Source organism: Aptenodytes forsteri, unplaced genomic scaffold, assembly GCF_000699145.1.
Source record: "Aptenodytes forsteri isolate BGI_AS27 unplaced genomic scaffold, ASM69914v1 Scaffold270, whole genome shotgun sequence".
Classification (NCBI taxonomy): Eukaryota; Metazoa; Chordata; class Aves; order Sphenisciformes; family Spheniscidae; genus Aptenodytes; species Aptenodytes forsteri.
The window spans coordinates 876,067-891,914 of NW_008794631.1; the positions used below are offsets into that span (position 1 = coordinate 876,067).

At 40.0% G+C, this 15,848-nt stretch overlaps 1 protein-coding gene across 2 annotated transcripts in view; it reads right to left on the reverse strand.

Moving 5' to 3' along the window:
• Window positions 1-7,530: 7,530 nt before the first annotated feature.
• The window catches only part of SEPT7 (septin 7), a 72,035-nt gene continuing 63,717 nt past the window's right edge, over window positions 7,531-15,848 (reverse strand). The window contains exons 11-14 of one of the 2 annotated variants that reach the window (XM_009273470.2): window positions 14,270-14,290; window positions 11,414-11,549; window positions 9,096-9,235; window positions 7,531-8,549 (exon numbers count right to left, since the gene is read on the reverse strand). In XM_009273470.2, the coding sequence (XP_009271745.1) occupies window positions 8,510-8,549; window positions 9,096-9,235; window positions 11,414-11,549; window positions 14,270-14,290 (337 nt within the window). In that variant the 3' untranslated portion in view covers window positions 7,531-8,509. The remainder of the gene's footprint in view (window positions 8,550-9,095; window positions 9,236-11,413; window positions 11,550-14,269; window positions 14,291-15,848) is intronic. The other variant, XM_009273471.2, reaches the window with a different exon arrangement.

Sequence of the window (15,848 nt, forward strand, 5' to 3'; positions counted from 1 at the left end):
TATTTCAAGGTAAAGCTTGAACTCATATTTAAAGTGTTTTGCTTGCAACCCACTAAGGCCCACACAAGACTTCAGGAGGATACTGAGATTTAGTGGTGGGAGCCAGAAAGAAGAACAGCAACAACAACATCCTTTAAACCAGAAACTCGTTGCACTACTAAAGGCAACACGAGCAAGGCACACAGAGTCATGCTTTTAAAATTCACTCAGGATGAATACCCAGCTTGAGATCTGATGCATCTCAAATGCATGGGACTACAGCTCTGCTACGCCCCATCTCAGCATCAGGACACCTCTCCCTACAGGTCAGAGCCAGTCTCAGATGGGGCAGCTGAGCAGTCTCTGTGCCCAACAGCTGGAGAAAGCACGCAGAGAGCTGAAGTGCACGAGGAACAGCCGTGAACAGGAGCGCATGAGGGCTGAACGCTGCTCGCCCAGCACGGCAATTACCGAGTGGCTTTGCCTCATTATCCCCTTGCTCACCAGGGCAACAAAAACCTCAGTACAAGGAGCTTTTGCAGGCACAGCGGGAAGAGGAGAGATGATGTGAATGGCAGGAGGGGACAACGGAGAGGTGGAGGAGAAGAGCAGGATGGGTGGGGAGGAGGCAGCTGCATGGGGTCTTTTCCCACAGACACATCAGTTGCTGTAGGAGCAGGAGAAGGAGAGGCCAGGGCTGGAGGAGCAGGGCACAGACATGGGGAAGGCAAGCAGAAGACAGGGGAAACAAGGGCAGGATGAGGAGGACAAAAGTCCTGGAGGTGACCAAGCTGCCCTGCAGGGAAATGCTGGGAATGGGAAAGTGGAGGTGTTTTTCTAAATTGCCCATTTGAGAAGCCACTAAAACGCACACCTGTGCACATCCTTGTATTCAGGGAAAGCTTTTTTTCTGCATCTTTCCCAAACCTACTAAAGACAGCATGTAGGGAAAATGTTTGTCAGTACATGTGGAGGCATTCCTGCACAGCCTCACACACCACCAACTCATTTCAGGTTGCGCTCGGTGAAAGCCATTTGACCAACAGGGGAAAAAACCCACCTTCTTTAAACAGGAACCATAACACTAAATTCAAGATGCTTCCCCACTACGCTTCTGAAGACCTTCCTTTGGAGGCTCTGACAAGGTGCTCCTGAGAAAGGCAGAGGCTACAAACAGAGCCTGAGGTTTTTCCTGCTCCAAGAGAAGGAAAAATAAACTCTTCATGAACCTGTAAGTTGAATTTCATAAAGCAGAGGATGTTGCCACCTGCTGCTTAAATATGAGCAGACATTAGTTTCCTGGTGTTTGGGTCATTTCTAGGATTTGAACTGTTTTGCAGCCTGATAAGCCTGGTTGGAAGGTGGGGGGAATACTGCTTGTTCCAGAGACTAACAGCTGCTTTTTTGCGCTTGTAACTCAGCTGTCAGCGACTTCTCTTCCACCGTACTGCTGGCAAACACAACAGACCACGAAACACTCCCTTCTCTGCAGTTTCTTCACTGTAGTCAGGTTTGCAAATCAGGTGGGCTACCACAGCAAGCAAACATCACCTACAAAGCCTTCAGAGGAGCCGGGTAGGTACTCAGCTGCCACTTCTTCCCTGATGCCTCTTAGTACAAGGTGCAAATCTTCAGGGACGATGAGGATCATGGGTGGCCAAACCTTGGGCAGCCAAAAGCAAATTCAAGAGAGAAGGGGCTTGTAAAATTATTTTTAAGGAACTGTAAAAAGTGCACAACCTAAACACACCAGGAACAGGTGCTGAACTGCTGCCCTTATTTCAATTCAAAGAATTAGGTTGTAGTATTGAGGATTAGAGCATACACTCCTTGTACAGGATTAAATAAAAAGGCCCACGTTTCCGTGAGACAGTGGCTTGGCAGTCAGAGGGAGATGAAGTAAAACCAGCCCGGGTTGCTCTGCAGGCAGAGCTGATGAAGCAGCAGCATTGGATTGCTATTCCCCCTGGTGAAATGCCTCTGGGGAAAGATCTATTAATTACAATCATCTGGAAGAGAGCCTCAGCCGCAGATGCAGTCATGATGCTGGGGAGGGGACGGCAGGCTGGAACTGGGGACAGGGCTGAGCAGCCACACCAGTGCTGTGGCCGGGAAGGGACAGCACATGGTGACTATGCTACATCCATCCATGGGGCCAGGGGAGAAACCCCACCAGGGTTTGGTGCATAAGAATGGAGACGCAAAGTCTTGGGAATCATGCTGATTCAATCTGAACCTACTTTCTGGTTACTTTCTGTAAGGTCTCCGGACAGGATGAAATTACGCTGCTACTTACTTCTTTTCTTGGTTAGTTTTCTGGGAGTTGAATCAGCTCCATGCAGGGTCTAAAACCACCAAAGCAGCAGCAGAGGGGGAAGGCGAGGAGCTCACGCTGTACCAGGTGGCAGGACACTCAGCCACCGAAGCTGGCCAAACCTGTTTCATCCATTTTGCCAAGACCCATGCCCCTGCCTTCATCTCCTGCAAGAAAGGTATTTTTGCTTCTGCGGGAAGACCAGAATCTCGTTTTCCAGATGGAAAACTGAAGAAAACTACAATTTAGGTGACTTTCCCGAGTTCTCAGAGGCCTTTATTGGCCAAGTGAAAGCCTGAATGCTGTCAGCACAGTTCGCAGACTTGGCACGTATGAAGTAAAGCCTCCCTCTTAGTGAGGAACCAGCGGTGGGCTGGTGCTCTCATGCTGCTCCAGTTAATCTTTGCTAAAGCCCACAGACCAGGGCTGCTTTTGCTGGGTAGAAGGCGGCAGTAGCAAATTGTTTCTGAATTTTAACATTTCCTGAGGCGTAAGTGAAGTTCAAAATCAGCAACAATTTCAAAACTTCACCATGGCACTTGCCTTGTGAGAACCATATGGACGAGTCAAGTCTGGGGAGAAGTGATTCAGCAGCTCCCAAGGGAGAGGAGCCAATTATTCTCAAGGTATCTAAATGAATAGCTCCTGAGAGCAGAAAAGGGATTCCTCTTGTCCCTCGGTAATCTTGATAAACTATAAAAATCTGCCTCAGTCATTGCGACATGGCTGCTTTTTGCATTGCATTTCATTGGCTTCCATGAAGATTATTGCTAGCAGAATGGGGCGGGGAGAAATCAGAGAAGCCAGAGGAATAATAGTCTCTTAATAAAACACAACTGCAACTTTTATCTTGACTTACCCGGTCTAGCTGTCCCAGGGCAAGCTGAAAGATGATCACCTTCATTAAAAAATTGCTCTGGCTGCACAAAACAAGCATCTCAGCTGCCTCGGAGACCTCTCTGGAGGACAGCACAGAGGTGAGAGATTACAGAAAGAGAACCAGAGCTGCCTTCCCAATCACGAGGGGAACGGATAAATATTTCCACTTGTTTTCCTATGTCAGTCAGCAGTTTCTTTTCATGATATTGCTCGAAAATCTGTTCCCTCAGTCATCCGCTTTTAAAAGCTGATTAGAAGAAAACAGGGTGCAGCACACAGGGATTAGTCACACCTGCAGCCTCTGCAGCAGCACTGCCTGGCATCCCAGTCCACTTGCAGGTCGCACAGTGCAGCTGCTGGGCGCCCACCCACAGTCGCAGATGCCCTCCTGCATCCCCTCCTGCTCACGTGGGGATGCCCCAGGCAGCTGTGGATACCTGATGAATGGATCAAACTCTCTGGACTCACAGCTGTATATCCTGGCAACCATAGGAAGGGAAAGACCCGTTCGTTCACTGTGCTTCCTCACTACTATCGGTAGCAGAAGAAAGCCAGTAATCTGTATCAGCGAACCAAGGTGATGGGAACAGTGCTTTGTTCCAGCATCAGCAGGTGGTTAGATCTGGGTGCGGGGGAGGATTCCCATTTGCACTCTCTGAAGACGACCTCTGCCATTTTTACCAGGATATAGCGCACATTTCTAAAGATGAACATTTGTGACTAGTTAGAAGCACAGGAAGCTGCCAAGAGCAGCAGCTGAGTAGTTCCTGGGAGAAGTAACCATGTGGCAACAGGAAGGCAGGGGTGGGCAAAACCACAACGCAGTGCAAAGCTTCAGAAGTGCTCCAATTCCTGAAGGAGTGGAGGTACGAGCAGCTCATTTCAGGAAGAGCGACACAGCAGATCCCGGTGTCAGGGGCAGGTTGTCATGATGGCTGGCCACCAAACCCACCAGCCACCTGGCAGAGCAAGATGCTCAGCAGAAGATGGGACGAAGCAGGCATGGGTTGTGGAGAAGGGAATAATTGCCTTTGCTGAGCCTTAAGCAGCATAAGGTCAGGAAACGGAGATGTTGGCAGTGGAAAAATGCAAACTGCATTAAGACAGGCTCGTAAACATTAAGGTTAAGCTGGCAGGAAACCCAAGAACTGATGCAAAAGCAACCTCAGCAGCTAGCCCTTGGGGAAAAGCATATCCCTACCTTGGGCACTTAACACAGCCTGTCCTCGCTACCCAAAGCCAAAGGAAGCTTGACAATACTGCACAAACGAGGAAGATGAACCCTTCATGCACTGGTTCGCTCCACAGGTTCAGCTACGCTTTCTGCTTATTTCCAAAGCGTGAACTGGTGACCCTGCCCAATTCTTGGTTTCCATATTGATTTATTTGTATTGAAACATCTAAAAGCATTAATGTTTTAAGCCATTTATATTTAAACCAGATTGAGGGGTTTCTTGAATCAACGAAGACAAAACCAATACTCTTCTCAAACAATTAAGGATCTATTCTTTATGCTTACTCTGGAAATTATGAAGTGGAAATGTAGATTGCCTCACTCCCTGGGGTGCCAAACTGAGGGACGGTTTTGGTATTGCTCGAGCAGCCTGACCACAAGGAGTACTCTGGTGATACGAGGTCACCTGAACTCAAGAGGTCCAACACGTGGCCTTTTGAGGAGCCAGAAAGGGCATCAGCTGGTCACCGACCACCCAAGGGGAAACGCAGTGAAAACTGGAAGAACCACAACGCCACTCCACCAGAACTTGGCACTTCGTATTTCATGCTGGAAGCAGGAACATTAGCATCCAGACACTTAGGATGCTGAACCTGAATCATGGTCAGCCAGATAAGCAACCCAATATGGGAATGTGTTTCACATCAGAAGAAAGTCCCAAGTTTGCAGTCTTTATTCACTTTTTCATATATAAAAATATAGGTGCACTTTCATATTTGCCTCTATATAAAAGTAAATATACCCCCCCCCAAAATGTATGGGCTAGTGTAGTTGCACATTCAACTGGGCTGTTTGCAGTGCCACGCATGACAGGACGACGACTGTTTTCCCTTCCTCACTACCTCTTTAACGGAACACGCTCTAGGCTGAATTGAGATCTTCATTCTAAAAGAGAGCAGCAAAATTTCCAGCCTCTTGACTGCCTGAAGACTAGACTATATTATTCTAACAACTACCGTTATAGAAACATGCAGCAGATGTACAGAACTGCTCTTTAATACTCTTATTTTGTGCCTCAGTGGAGCAGGTAATGTTTCACAGCATGCCATAAGGGAAACAAGAGACAAGCCTAGTACTGTCCACTGACACCTGGATGCAACAGGTCTCTGACCAACTAGCATGCACACCACACCTCAAAACCTCTGCTGCACGTACTTTGAGTTGTGACACAAATACAGGTAAATTTAAGTGCCATTTATTAGCAAGTAAAATGAGTTTTTACAGAAATAACACATTTAAATTACGATTTATTCAGTGTAAGAAAAAATCCTGGGCTGTATCATAGTACCTCTTTAGCTTATAGACTTTTTATTGGCTACACAGCTACTATATTGCAAGCTGCACAGGTTCACGCCTCCTATTCTCAAATTTTTTTTAATTAACCCCCCCCCCCCAACAGGTCTCTGACCAACTAGCATGCACACCACACCTCAAAACCTCTGCTGCACGTACTTTGAGTTGTGACACAAATACAGGTAAATTTAAGTGCCATTTATTAGCAAGTAAAATGAGTTTTTACAGAAATAACACATTTAAATTACGATTTATTCAGTATAAGAAAAAATCCTGGGCTGTATCATAGTACCTCTTTAGCTTATAGACTTTTTATTGGCTACACAGCTACTATATTGCAAGCTGCACAGGTTCACGCCTCCTATTCTCAAATTTTTTTTAATTAACCCTCCCCCCCAACTAGAGAAGTGCAGAAGTCTGAAAACAAATTCTAGTTTTTGGCAAACTTGTACTCTTCTGGTGCAGCCCAAACTTACCATAAAAACCAAAGCATTTAAAAAACAAGTTAAGGTGACAGAAGTCTTCCCAAAAGGACAATGCTCCATTTCAGAAGAGAACTCTGAACACTTGATTTCTGTACGCTCTAAATTTTCATTCGAACACAAATGCTATGTTATAGAATATCTATGTGCCCTCATACAAAAGGCCTAGCAAGAGCTTATACCAGTTTCTGTTTATCCCCAGCGTGTGTGTGGGAGGATGGAGAATAGGAGTGGGGAGAAAGAAGACAAGCATGATTCAAACAAGTTTTCTGATCAATGAAATCCCTACTTCAGAGCAGATGGGAGTGCTAAAGCACTAGCATATCCACAGACAGTACATCCATCCTGAGTTTTGATGAGTCCTAAAAGCAATTCAGAATCCGCAGCTTCTGTCCTACATGGTAATTTCTGCCTGTTCTTTATATTATTCAATTTATTGAATTAAACTGAAACCTGAGGGAGTGGGGGGCAGACGCAGGCAGCGTACATTTGCCATGATGTATTAAAAGATGAGGTTTTGCAATTCTGTTTACCTGAAAGGGAAAGCTATGTCCGCTTAACTGATAATGTGTGCCTTCTCTGAAACGAGACAGGCAGAATATTTGAAATGAGTTATAAGGAGGCCTTTATATAGATGACTGAAAACATCTTCATTTCATTGGGAAGCTCTATCTGAATAAGTGATATTTCTGATAAGCGTAACGCATGTAAAAGAAAACTGAACAGAAACAGAGTGATAGCAGGGGTAATACAAGGAACAACGCAAAAAGCAAAAAACGAGCCATTCTTCATTGTTTCACAGGCAAAGACAGACATTAAAAATCCCCATTGTATTTTTTTTTTTTAAGCAACTTACAGGTTGTATTTTAAATATCAAGTTCCTGGCCACTACATTGATTAAAACTGACTCAATTAACTAAAATGAAAAACAAAACAAAACACCCCGCCCTTGCCAACAGAGCCTAACAGAAGTACCTGAAGAGGCTGCAAATGTGTTGTTACACAGCAACCTGACATAGATACACATAAAAGCTTGCAGAAGGCGTAAGAGAGCGCGGAAGGCGTGACTACCGAAACCGGAGCTAGTGGGACACAGCAGGGCGGTGTGGACACTCAGTGCCCTCTTCTGGGCAAGACAGACCCTTGTTCTGCCGAGCCAGAGCGCAGCCACTGAAGCTGGATTTTCTGACAATTCCACACGGCAAAGGCATTTTCCGTACCTTACACTCATCCCTGGGCAAATCAAGGACGCAGGTCAATCCGGTCTGGATGGAAGCCAGAAGGTTCAAAGGTTTCCCGAAGAAGTACTTGGCTGTTTTAACGCCTTTAAAATTTCTGACACAGCAGCGTGTTACATCACAACATTGTTTATTATGTGACTTTTTACAATACAAACAAAAATACAGAAATGCAGTATATGAATACAGCTAAATGCGAAATGGTGATGTTTTTCTTGAGGCCATATTCCCATTTCTAGTAAAATAAAGAAAGACTGCACACAGGTAGAAACAGGTTGGTAGTTAACTCCACAATTTTGCCTAGAAATGACCTATAAATGCGTTTTCCTGCTACTTACCATAAAATGTAAAAAGGGAGTTAAAGGAAAGTTTTACTCACTGGTTCCTACCATATGAAAGAAGCTATATTCTATTTAGGAGGGCCAATATATGGAAAAATATCTAAATTAAATGTTATTACAAAAAATGAAGCAGTAATGAGATCCTTCTGGCTAAAGAAGTTACTAAATGAGAATAGCATATATTTAAAGAATCCAAAACATAAAAGGGTTGTTATAAAAAGCTTAGGTGCACTGTAAGCCTACAACTTTTGTTTTTCCATGTGTACTTTTAAACAATGGAAGTGTCAAAAATAGGGTCAAATGTGTTAGACTAAATTACATTATTGTATATGCTGCACTGAATGGAATTCTTGTATTATGATAATAGAGAAGCATTGTTTGCATCATATTATGGCAATTTATCCTCACTAAAAACCGTCTAGAGTCCTTGCATTTTTTAATGTCCTGTAAACCGTCAACCCACCAGAACATGATTGTACAACAGTAAAATGTTTTCTTTTGCATTAAAATGACATGTTTAAAAAAAAAGGAAAAAAGGTACTTAGAGCTGTTATTTTTCCAAGTACACAACACCCTAGACAATTCAAGGCATCTCATTCTCCATCAAAATTAACAAAAATTTGTCATGCTGTTAAATCCATTACTATGGATACAACTGGTGCAAAATTGGTCAAACGGATCCAACAAACACTGATGTCCAGGCTGGCATATTGGCAACTAATACATAACTGGTGGTCAAAATGATGCATTTAAAATATCTTCCCTTTCTTCTTATTCTTTTCCAAGGTTCTAAAATGATATAAAAAAAGTTTGTTAAATAATGCATACGTGCTCTGAATTTTTTTTTTTAAATTACTAATGTAAACCTTAAAATAGGCATTTTATAAAGCTTTATTGGTTGCAATACAATATATGAAACTTATTAAGTACACAGTACTTGTACTACATGAAGTCAACCAATGCATTTATCACCAGATTTCCCCTTCCAAGGACTAGGAGAATTAGACACTTGCATTCTCAAAGCTTTAACTCTTCATCCCTCAGAAGTCTGATGCAATCTAGCTTTCAAATACAAACGTAGTTGTTCTTAGATAGATACAGTTACATATGGGCAGTGTATTCACAGATTAAAATCTGCTTTAGAAGCTAATAATCCTCCCAATACTTCCGATATATGCTCATTTATAACTAAAAGCAGTTCAAGATTTTTCTTGGCTTTTAAGTGACACCTCCATAATGGTCGACCACCATTGACCATTACTACCACAGGAACTGCCTTTTAGCAGAAAGCTACAGAACATTTACTGTCAACTGCAGGGCAAGACTCCAATCTACCTGGAAGAATTCTGTTGTTCCAAAATACGTTGTTGAGCTTCCCAGTTTGCTTTCTCGTCCTCAAACTGGCGACGCTTTTCCTCTAATTCTTTGTGTTGTGCCTCCAAATTCTTTTTCATTTGCTCGTGGCGTCGCTGCAGCTACAGGAAAAAGTTACGAACAGAGTCAGTAAGTGCAGAAAACACAGCAACTTTTGGAGCTGTGGTAACAAACATCAGCAACTATACTAACGCAAGAGAATAGAGTATTATATTTTCTCTTCAGAGAAAGTAACTCTTAGACCAAAAACCCTAAGGTTATAGGTATTGCCAATAACAGAAACAAAAAGGGTATTAATCCCATAGCCTCACTTTACAGTTAACAGAAAACACCCCAAATGCTGCCTGAGTTACAAACAGGAGTTGTAAGCAGCTACATGTGGCAAACAAAAGGAAATTCAAGAATACTTTGATATTTGATGCAAACGTTAAGAAGCAAACTGCAGAGCATTCGAGTATCAGTAACAAGAATACTTGATATTTGATGCAAACGTTAAGAAGCAAACTGCAGAGCATTCGAGTATCAATGCATAAATTAGCAGAATCTCTGACTTTGTTGGCAGCATCTCATTCGAGTATCAGTAATGCATAAATTAGCAGCATCTCATTCGAGTATCAGTAACGCATAAATTAGCAGCATCTCTGACTTTGCGTGGGGAAAAAATCCCTAACACTGATTTCATCCTATAGTATTAGCTATATTAAGGATCTATTTGGGAAAACATTACTATTAAGTGGATTAATTTATTCACTGATTAAATGAATTATTATTAGTATTATTGAAGTGAATTGTCTACACCGCCAGAACAGTATAAGAAGTCTCTCCTGTAAGCTGCTGGGACAGACTGACAATCAAATGTGTCGTATGTGAGAATGGAGACACTGTCAGGAAAAGTGATTCTTTTTGTGTGGTGTAACACGTTTTTGAATTGAGTTAAATAAAACTCCCTCTTTCCTTACTCTCTTGCAAGTCCCTATCTTACATAAACCCTTCAAAACATATTTCCTTTTACAGATTTTTTTAAAATGCTTTATACTCAGCACTGTCTATTGCCTACTTTTCTACATTTAGAGAAATACAACAGAAGTTTATGAAGTCATGAATAGTGAAGAAAAAAAGGAATGAAATGCATGAACATTTAAAAACTGGTATCACAGGATGCACTCAGTCACAAAGTCATGAGGTAGTACATGAAAAACAAAAAGAAAGATTTTTGTTTGTTTTTCATGTAACAAGGAGCATGGAGGCCAGAAGTATAAATGGATTCAAAAAGATTCGAGACAGAAATTGAGGAAGGATAAATCCAGTGACTAATTAAACCATGATCCAGTTAAAACATCTAGCTTTAAAATCCTCAAATTGCTGACTGGTGTATCTTAGCATTCATATCCTTATCTATTCGCTTCTCCAAAAGAAAAAAAAAAATCTAGATTGATACTTTTTTTTCCCTCTGATCCAGTATGCCTTGGCTCCTTACAATGCCTAGGCTGCCAAGCATTTCAACTGTCCTTCCAAGTTTCCTCAACTTCCCTCAAATTTGGAGCCAACTTTCTTTAGGAACTTTGACAGTTTTGAACTTCTCTATTAGGTTTCTTGTGAGAAGCTGCCTTCTCAAAACTTAAATTAATTTTCTACTTAAATGTAATTTTATAATAGTCTCTTAAGAAAATCACTTCAAGAGCTGCTTGAAGCCCATAAAAAACAGTTTTACTGTTAAGACTTCACCTGGAGATGACAGAAATTAGTTAAATATCCATAAGATTTATGCATGGTCAAATGACACCAAAACACTGACAACAACATATCCCTGACTCTTTCTTAGTCTAGTAATTCTCATTGAGATCACTTCTTATAGACATCGTATCAAATTCCTGAAGTGCTTCTTTAATATGCAAAGCAAATTCTCATTACTACATTAGCTTATGTAAACCATGAAAGTCTCAAGAACTTTTTAAAGCACATGGAAGAGAACGGGCATAAAATATTCCAAAGAAGAGGGAGAGAAAGAGGGTAAGAAAGTTAGAGTATTTTAACATACCGTGACTGTGAAAATAAAACGAGAATGCATGCGAACATTAAAATTACATTTTAAGTTTGGCCTTATACCATCTCAGCAAAGACAACAAGATGAGAAAGAATAACTGAGTTGTCTTTAAACATAAAATCTAACTATGGAATCAACTCCTAGACAGAGGTTATATTGCAAAGTCTTGGCAAAAAGAGCCATCTCTACACTTGTTCAGCCTCAAGCATATTGGGGTTTAAGACATTTTGATTACCTCAGCTTCAGAGTCCTTCAGTTTCTGAACTTTTTCTTTGACTTTCATCTCAAACACCTGTTCCATTTCCATTTCCATTTTTTTCATTTTGGCTACATGCTCCCTCCTTTCCTCCTCCATCTGTGCCAATGGGCTCCTGCCATAAATCCAGAAGAAGAAGTTAGCTAATAAGAACTTTTTTTCCTGTCTGTTATATTAGGGCATCTGTAAAAAACAAGATAAAAATGCTGAAGCATTAAGATAAATAACATCGCTGTATGCACTGCTACCTTAAATTCAATTTGCATTATTATATTAACTGTTTAGTTAAGCTTTCCTCAAAAAGACATTTCATACAATATCTTTTCCTCCCCCACAATTGATTTACATTACATTTAGGTTAACAGAAACTCTTGACTTTCTATCTTTAGTAGAACCTGGTCATGGGAAGAGAGGAAATCAAAGTTACAAACAAAAAAAAAAATTAGCATCTTCCAAGTGATCTTCAGGCATCTTTTTCTTTCCCGTTCAAATATATACAAAAGTTAATGGACATAATAAAAAATTAAAGAGCTTTGCAGACAAAAGTCCCATTTCCTCTCTAAATCTTCACTGTTCAAAGTGAGCCCAAGAGTAAGTTAACATTACAACTGTGTTGAACGCTGTGGTCATATTTCTGAAGAGATAGCAACTTTGCAAAAAAACGTTCAGGCAACTGAACATCGGTATTTCATGGAAGTGTTAGTTGGAAGATTTTCCTTTAGAAAGCTATTAATAAACTTAATGTATAAAAATAACATAAAATACAGTAACTACTTTCCTGGATTTTACTGAACTTTTAAAGCTGTATAAGCCTGCTATCCATGTTATGGTGATACAGGTTTTAAATAGAAAGTTTCACATTAAGTAACTCCCAATAAATGAGGATGATTTTGATCTAGTGATGATTGCTACACACAGTCTTGTAAGACTTTTCTGCTGTTCAACAAAGAGCAATCAAAACAAATCACTGGCCTCTTCTTTCAGTTTTGAGTACATACAGCTTAAAATGACAAAGTTTTAACTATCGTGTGGGTAAAAATGAAGAACTGAATATATTTGGAACTGTTACAATCAACCAGCAGAGGGTATCTACTGTAATGTATGCAAAAGTCACTCAGACCAGCAAATTGTAAAAAAGAGGTGGCAAGCTTAAGCTCTATCAAAAATAATATTTCAAATCTTAAAAAAAAAAACCCAAAAAACCCAAAACCCCTGTTCTGATTCAAATCATGCAGAAAAAGCATTCTAAAAGGAGAAAAGAATTGACTAACTTTCAGTAATGATTGAAACATAATTAGCAATGTCTATTTTGATTCAGAATTTGCCACTCATTCTTAAAGGAATGGAGGTTATAGATCAAACATCTGGTTTGACTATTAATGGCTCATTTTATCCTTCCTGCTTGCCCATTTTCACCAACTAAGCATACAGTGAAAGTAATCAGTGTCATATGAACTCAAGGCCATATGAACTTTTTCCTCAAATACCAGTATTTTAAAAGTGACAACTGGGCGGGGGGAGATGGCATTTCCACTTAAAAAAAAAAATTAAATTGAATCTGAACTAGTAGTTGCAAAGCCTGGATTGATGAGTAAAATGCTGTATAATATATGGAACTGAAACTGATCCTCAGTCTAACGTTTACTTTAGCACTTCAAAAGGCCAACTGCTACCAACTTTTGTCAATGAAAAAAAAATGGTTAAACACAGGTGAAGTGCAATAATACACAAAAATAAGAAGAAAATGAAAGAAGAGGTGAGCAGCCGTACTTCTAGAAGCTAACCAGCTGTCAAAACAAGACTATTTTCTTGTTGTTACCTTTTAGAAGTGTAAAGTTCTCAAATGTATCTGCTCTTCAAAAATGAACCTAGGAAGTAGATCTGAATACTGAGGAATCATTGCTGCAGTTTCTACAGACTTGAAAGGGGAGCAGAACCATCCTTGTATTGACAACCTAGTAATCTAATGGGGATGTCATGCGAGCTGCATTTGAGAAAGTGGTAAAAACAGTCTGCACAGAAAATTTGATAAACTAACAAGCAAGCATTTACAGCTGAGAGCTTTACAACACAGGTCACAACTGGTTTTGTTAGGTCTTAAGTATGTGGCATGGGTAAACACACATCATCCTGTATTTCAGGATGAAACTATACAAGGGACTTGAACAAAAAAAAAAGCTGAAGGTAAAAAAACCCGAACCACTAAACAAAGATGTAAAACATTTAACTGATTTAACAGGATGTATGTTAAAACAGCCCTCTAAGTTAACGTCCTGGTTTTGGCTGAGGTTAAACCATGACAGTCAATCTACAAAAATTAAAAACTATTCTAGATATGCGCAAAGTGGAACCTCTGCGAGCCAGTAGTAAGATAAAACCATGGTCAGAAAAGATTAAAGTAACTAAATCCCCAATCCAATGAAGAGTTGTAAATTTACAGATAAGGATGAAAATTTCACTAATTCTTTATAAGCATCTATATAAAGATGATGGAGCTATGGACAGAAACTGGGAATTTCATAATTAATGCACTTCTTCTCATTGTTCAAATTTGACCAAATTTGTCTTGACGCTTAGCCAAAAAGTTTCTAAAGAGGATAGGTTTTTACAGAGATATTTGTCACTGAAAGTATTTATAACTTCCTAAAGTTTACATTAGCACAGCTTTAGAACAAAACAAAACAAAAAAAAGACCTGCTAGGGAAAAAAAACCAATGCCAAGAGTGGGATAATAGGAAACTGTTTTAAATTTGAAACATTAAACAGTGAAACCCCTTTTGTGTTTATAAAATTTTTGTCTTTAAGTTTTTTGGAAAAATTTAAATGACCACTTACATGCCTTCAACTGTGTCAAATCTAAAAAACAAAAAATACAGAGGCTTAGCTTAGCATGCTTAAATAAAACCACAAAACCAAAAAGCAATAATTAAAAAAGTAAATTCATTATTAATAGATTCCTAAAGCTAATTATGTGCTCCCCCAAAAGCAAATTTTTCACAGTAAAAGGAAAGACTGTTAGTTAAAGCTTGTTATATTTATTTCAAATTCAGTTAGCAAATCACTACACCATGTAAATATTAATGCAGGTTTGATGTGTCTCTAAACAAGTTTTCAGAAACCAATGCCATATCGAGGCTTATCTGTTCATTTAAAAATTGTCACCTAGTAAAGGACACTGTATTAAAAACCCGTGAACGTTCTTGTGCTACAAAAAGAGCACTTGACTTCAATGGCCAGCAGAGGTCTCACCGGCGGCTGAGCTCAGCTATGAAGAAGGCTTGGCTGCAATGTCACCTCCCCAGAGCATGATGCTTAACCCCAGCATGCCTTGTGTTAGCACTTCACTAATACTACAGGAGGGAAAAAAGAACTCTGAAAACAAGATTCTGATATTAAGTCTCACCATATAGTAAGATGGGCTGAATAACAATGGAACCATTTTACAGAATTCGCTAAGAATATAGGCAAAACGAGTTAGAAGTAGTCTAAGCTAAGCAGTTAGAAGGACCTATGCGTTGTGCATTTTGTTACCCTGTGTGACAGGTTATTGAACAGATCAGTAGATGGATAAGGCTCATCTTTACAGTGTACAATATGACTTTCAGCAAAATAAGGTTTTACTTTTAAACTCACTGAAGATATCAGCTTCATACAGCAAACTGAAAAGATTGCTCTGAAATTTAAAATGCCAATTTCCTCACATCACGTAGTACACACGTGAAATTACAGTTACCACACAGTTTGAAGAGACAAGTTATCCATATATCTGAAGATTATCCTTGACATTTTATTTTGTTTTTTAATGGTTGGGATGATGTTGAAAATTTGAAGAAACAGGAAACTAAACCTAAAATACAAAAAGGCTACATAATCAGGGAAAATACATGCTTTGGATTGCTCTTAGGTCAACGAGTTACTTGTAGAACAGTCAATTAGAGTTTCACCAAATCAAAGGAGACAAATCAGAGAGAAAATTATCAACCGGACAGAAGAAACTGCTTCAATTCATCTGCACAGTATTATTAAAACTTGTAGTGCATACTTCTATTTGTTGTCACGTTTGCATTTTTGTTCAAAGAAATACATTAACAGTTGCATGAAAAACAAAGGTCTGCTAAGATCACAAAAATACAGCTGTTTTAAAGGTACAAAAGGTCAATCCAGTCTCCAGCAGCTGCCAGTAAGAGATACTTTTGGAAAAGTGCAAGAACCACCGCATGTACATCTCCTCTTACAGGTACCCTCCCAGCTTACAAAAGAACAGCAGCTTCGGAGTTTCCAGAGTGTCCTGGTTTCGGCAGGGATAGAGTTAATTTCCTTCCTAGTAGCTGGTACAGTGCTGTATTTTGGATTTAGGATGAGAACAATGTTGATAACACACCGATGTTTTAGTTGTTGCTAGGTAATGCTTACA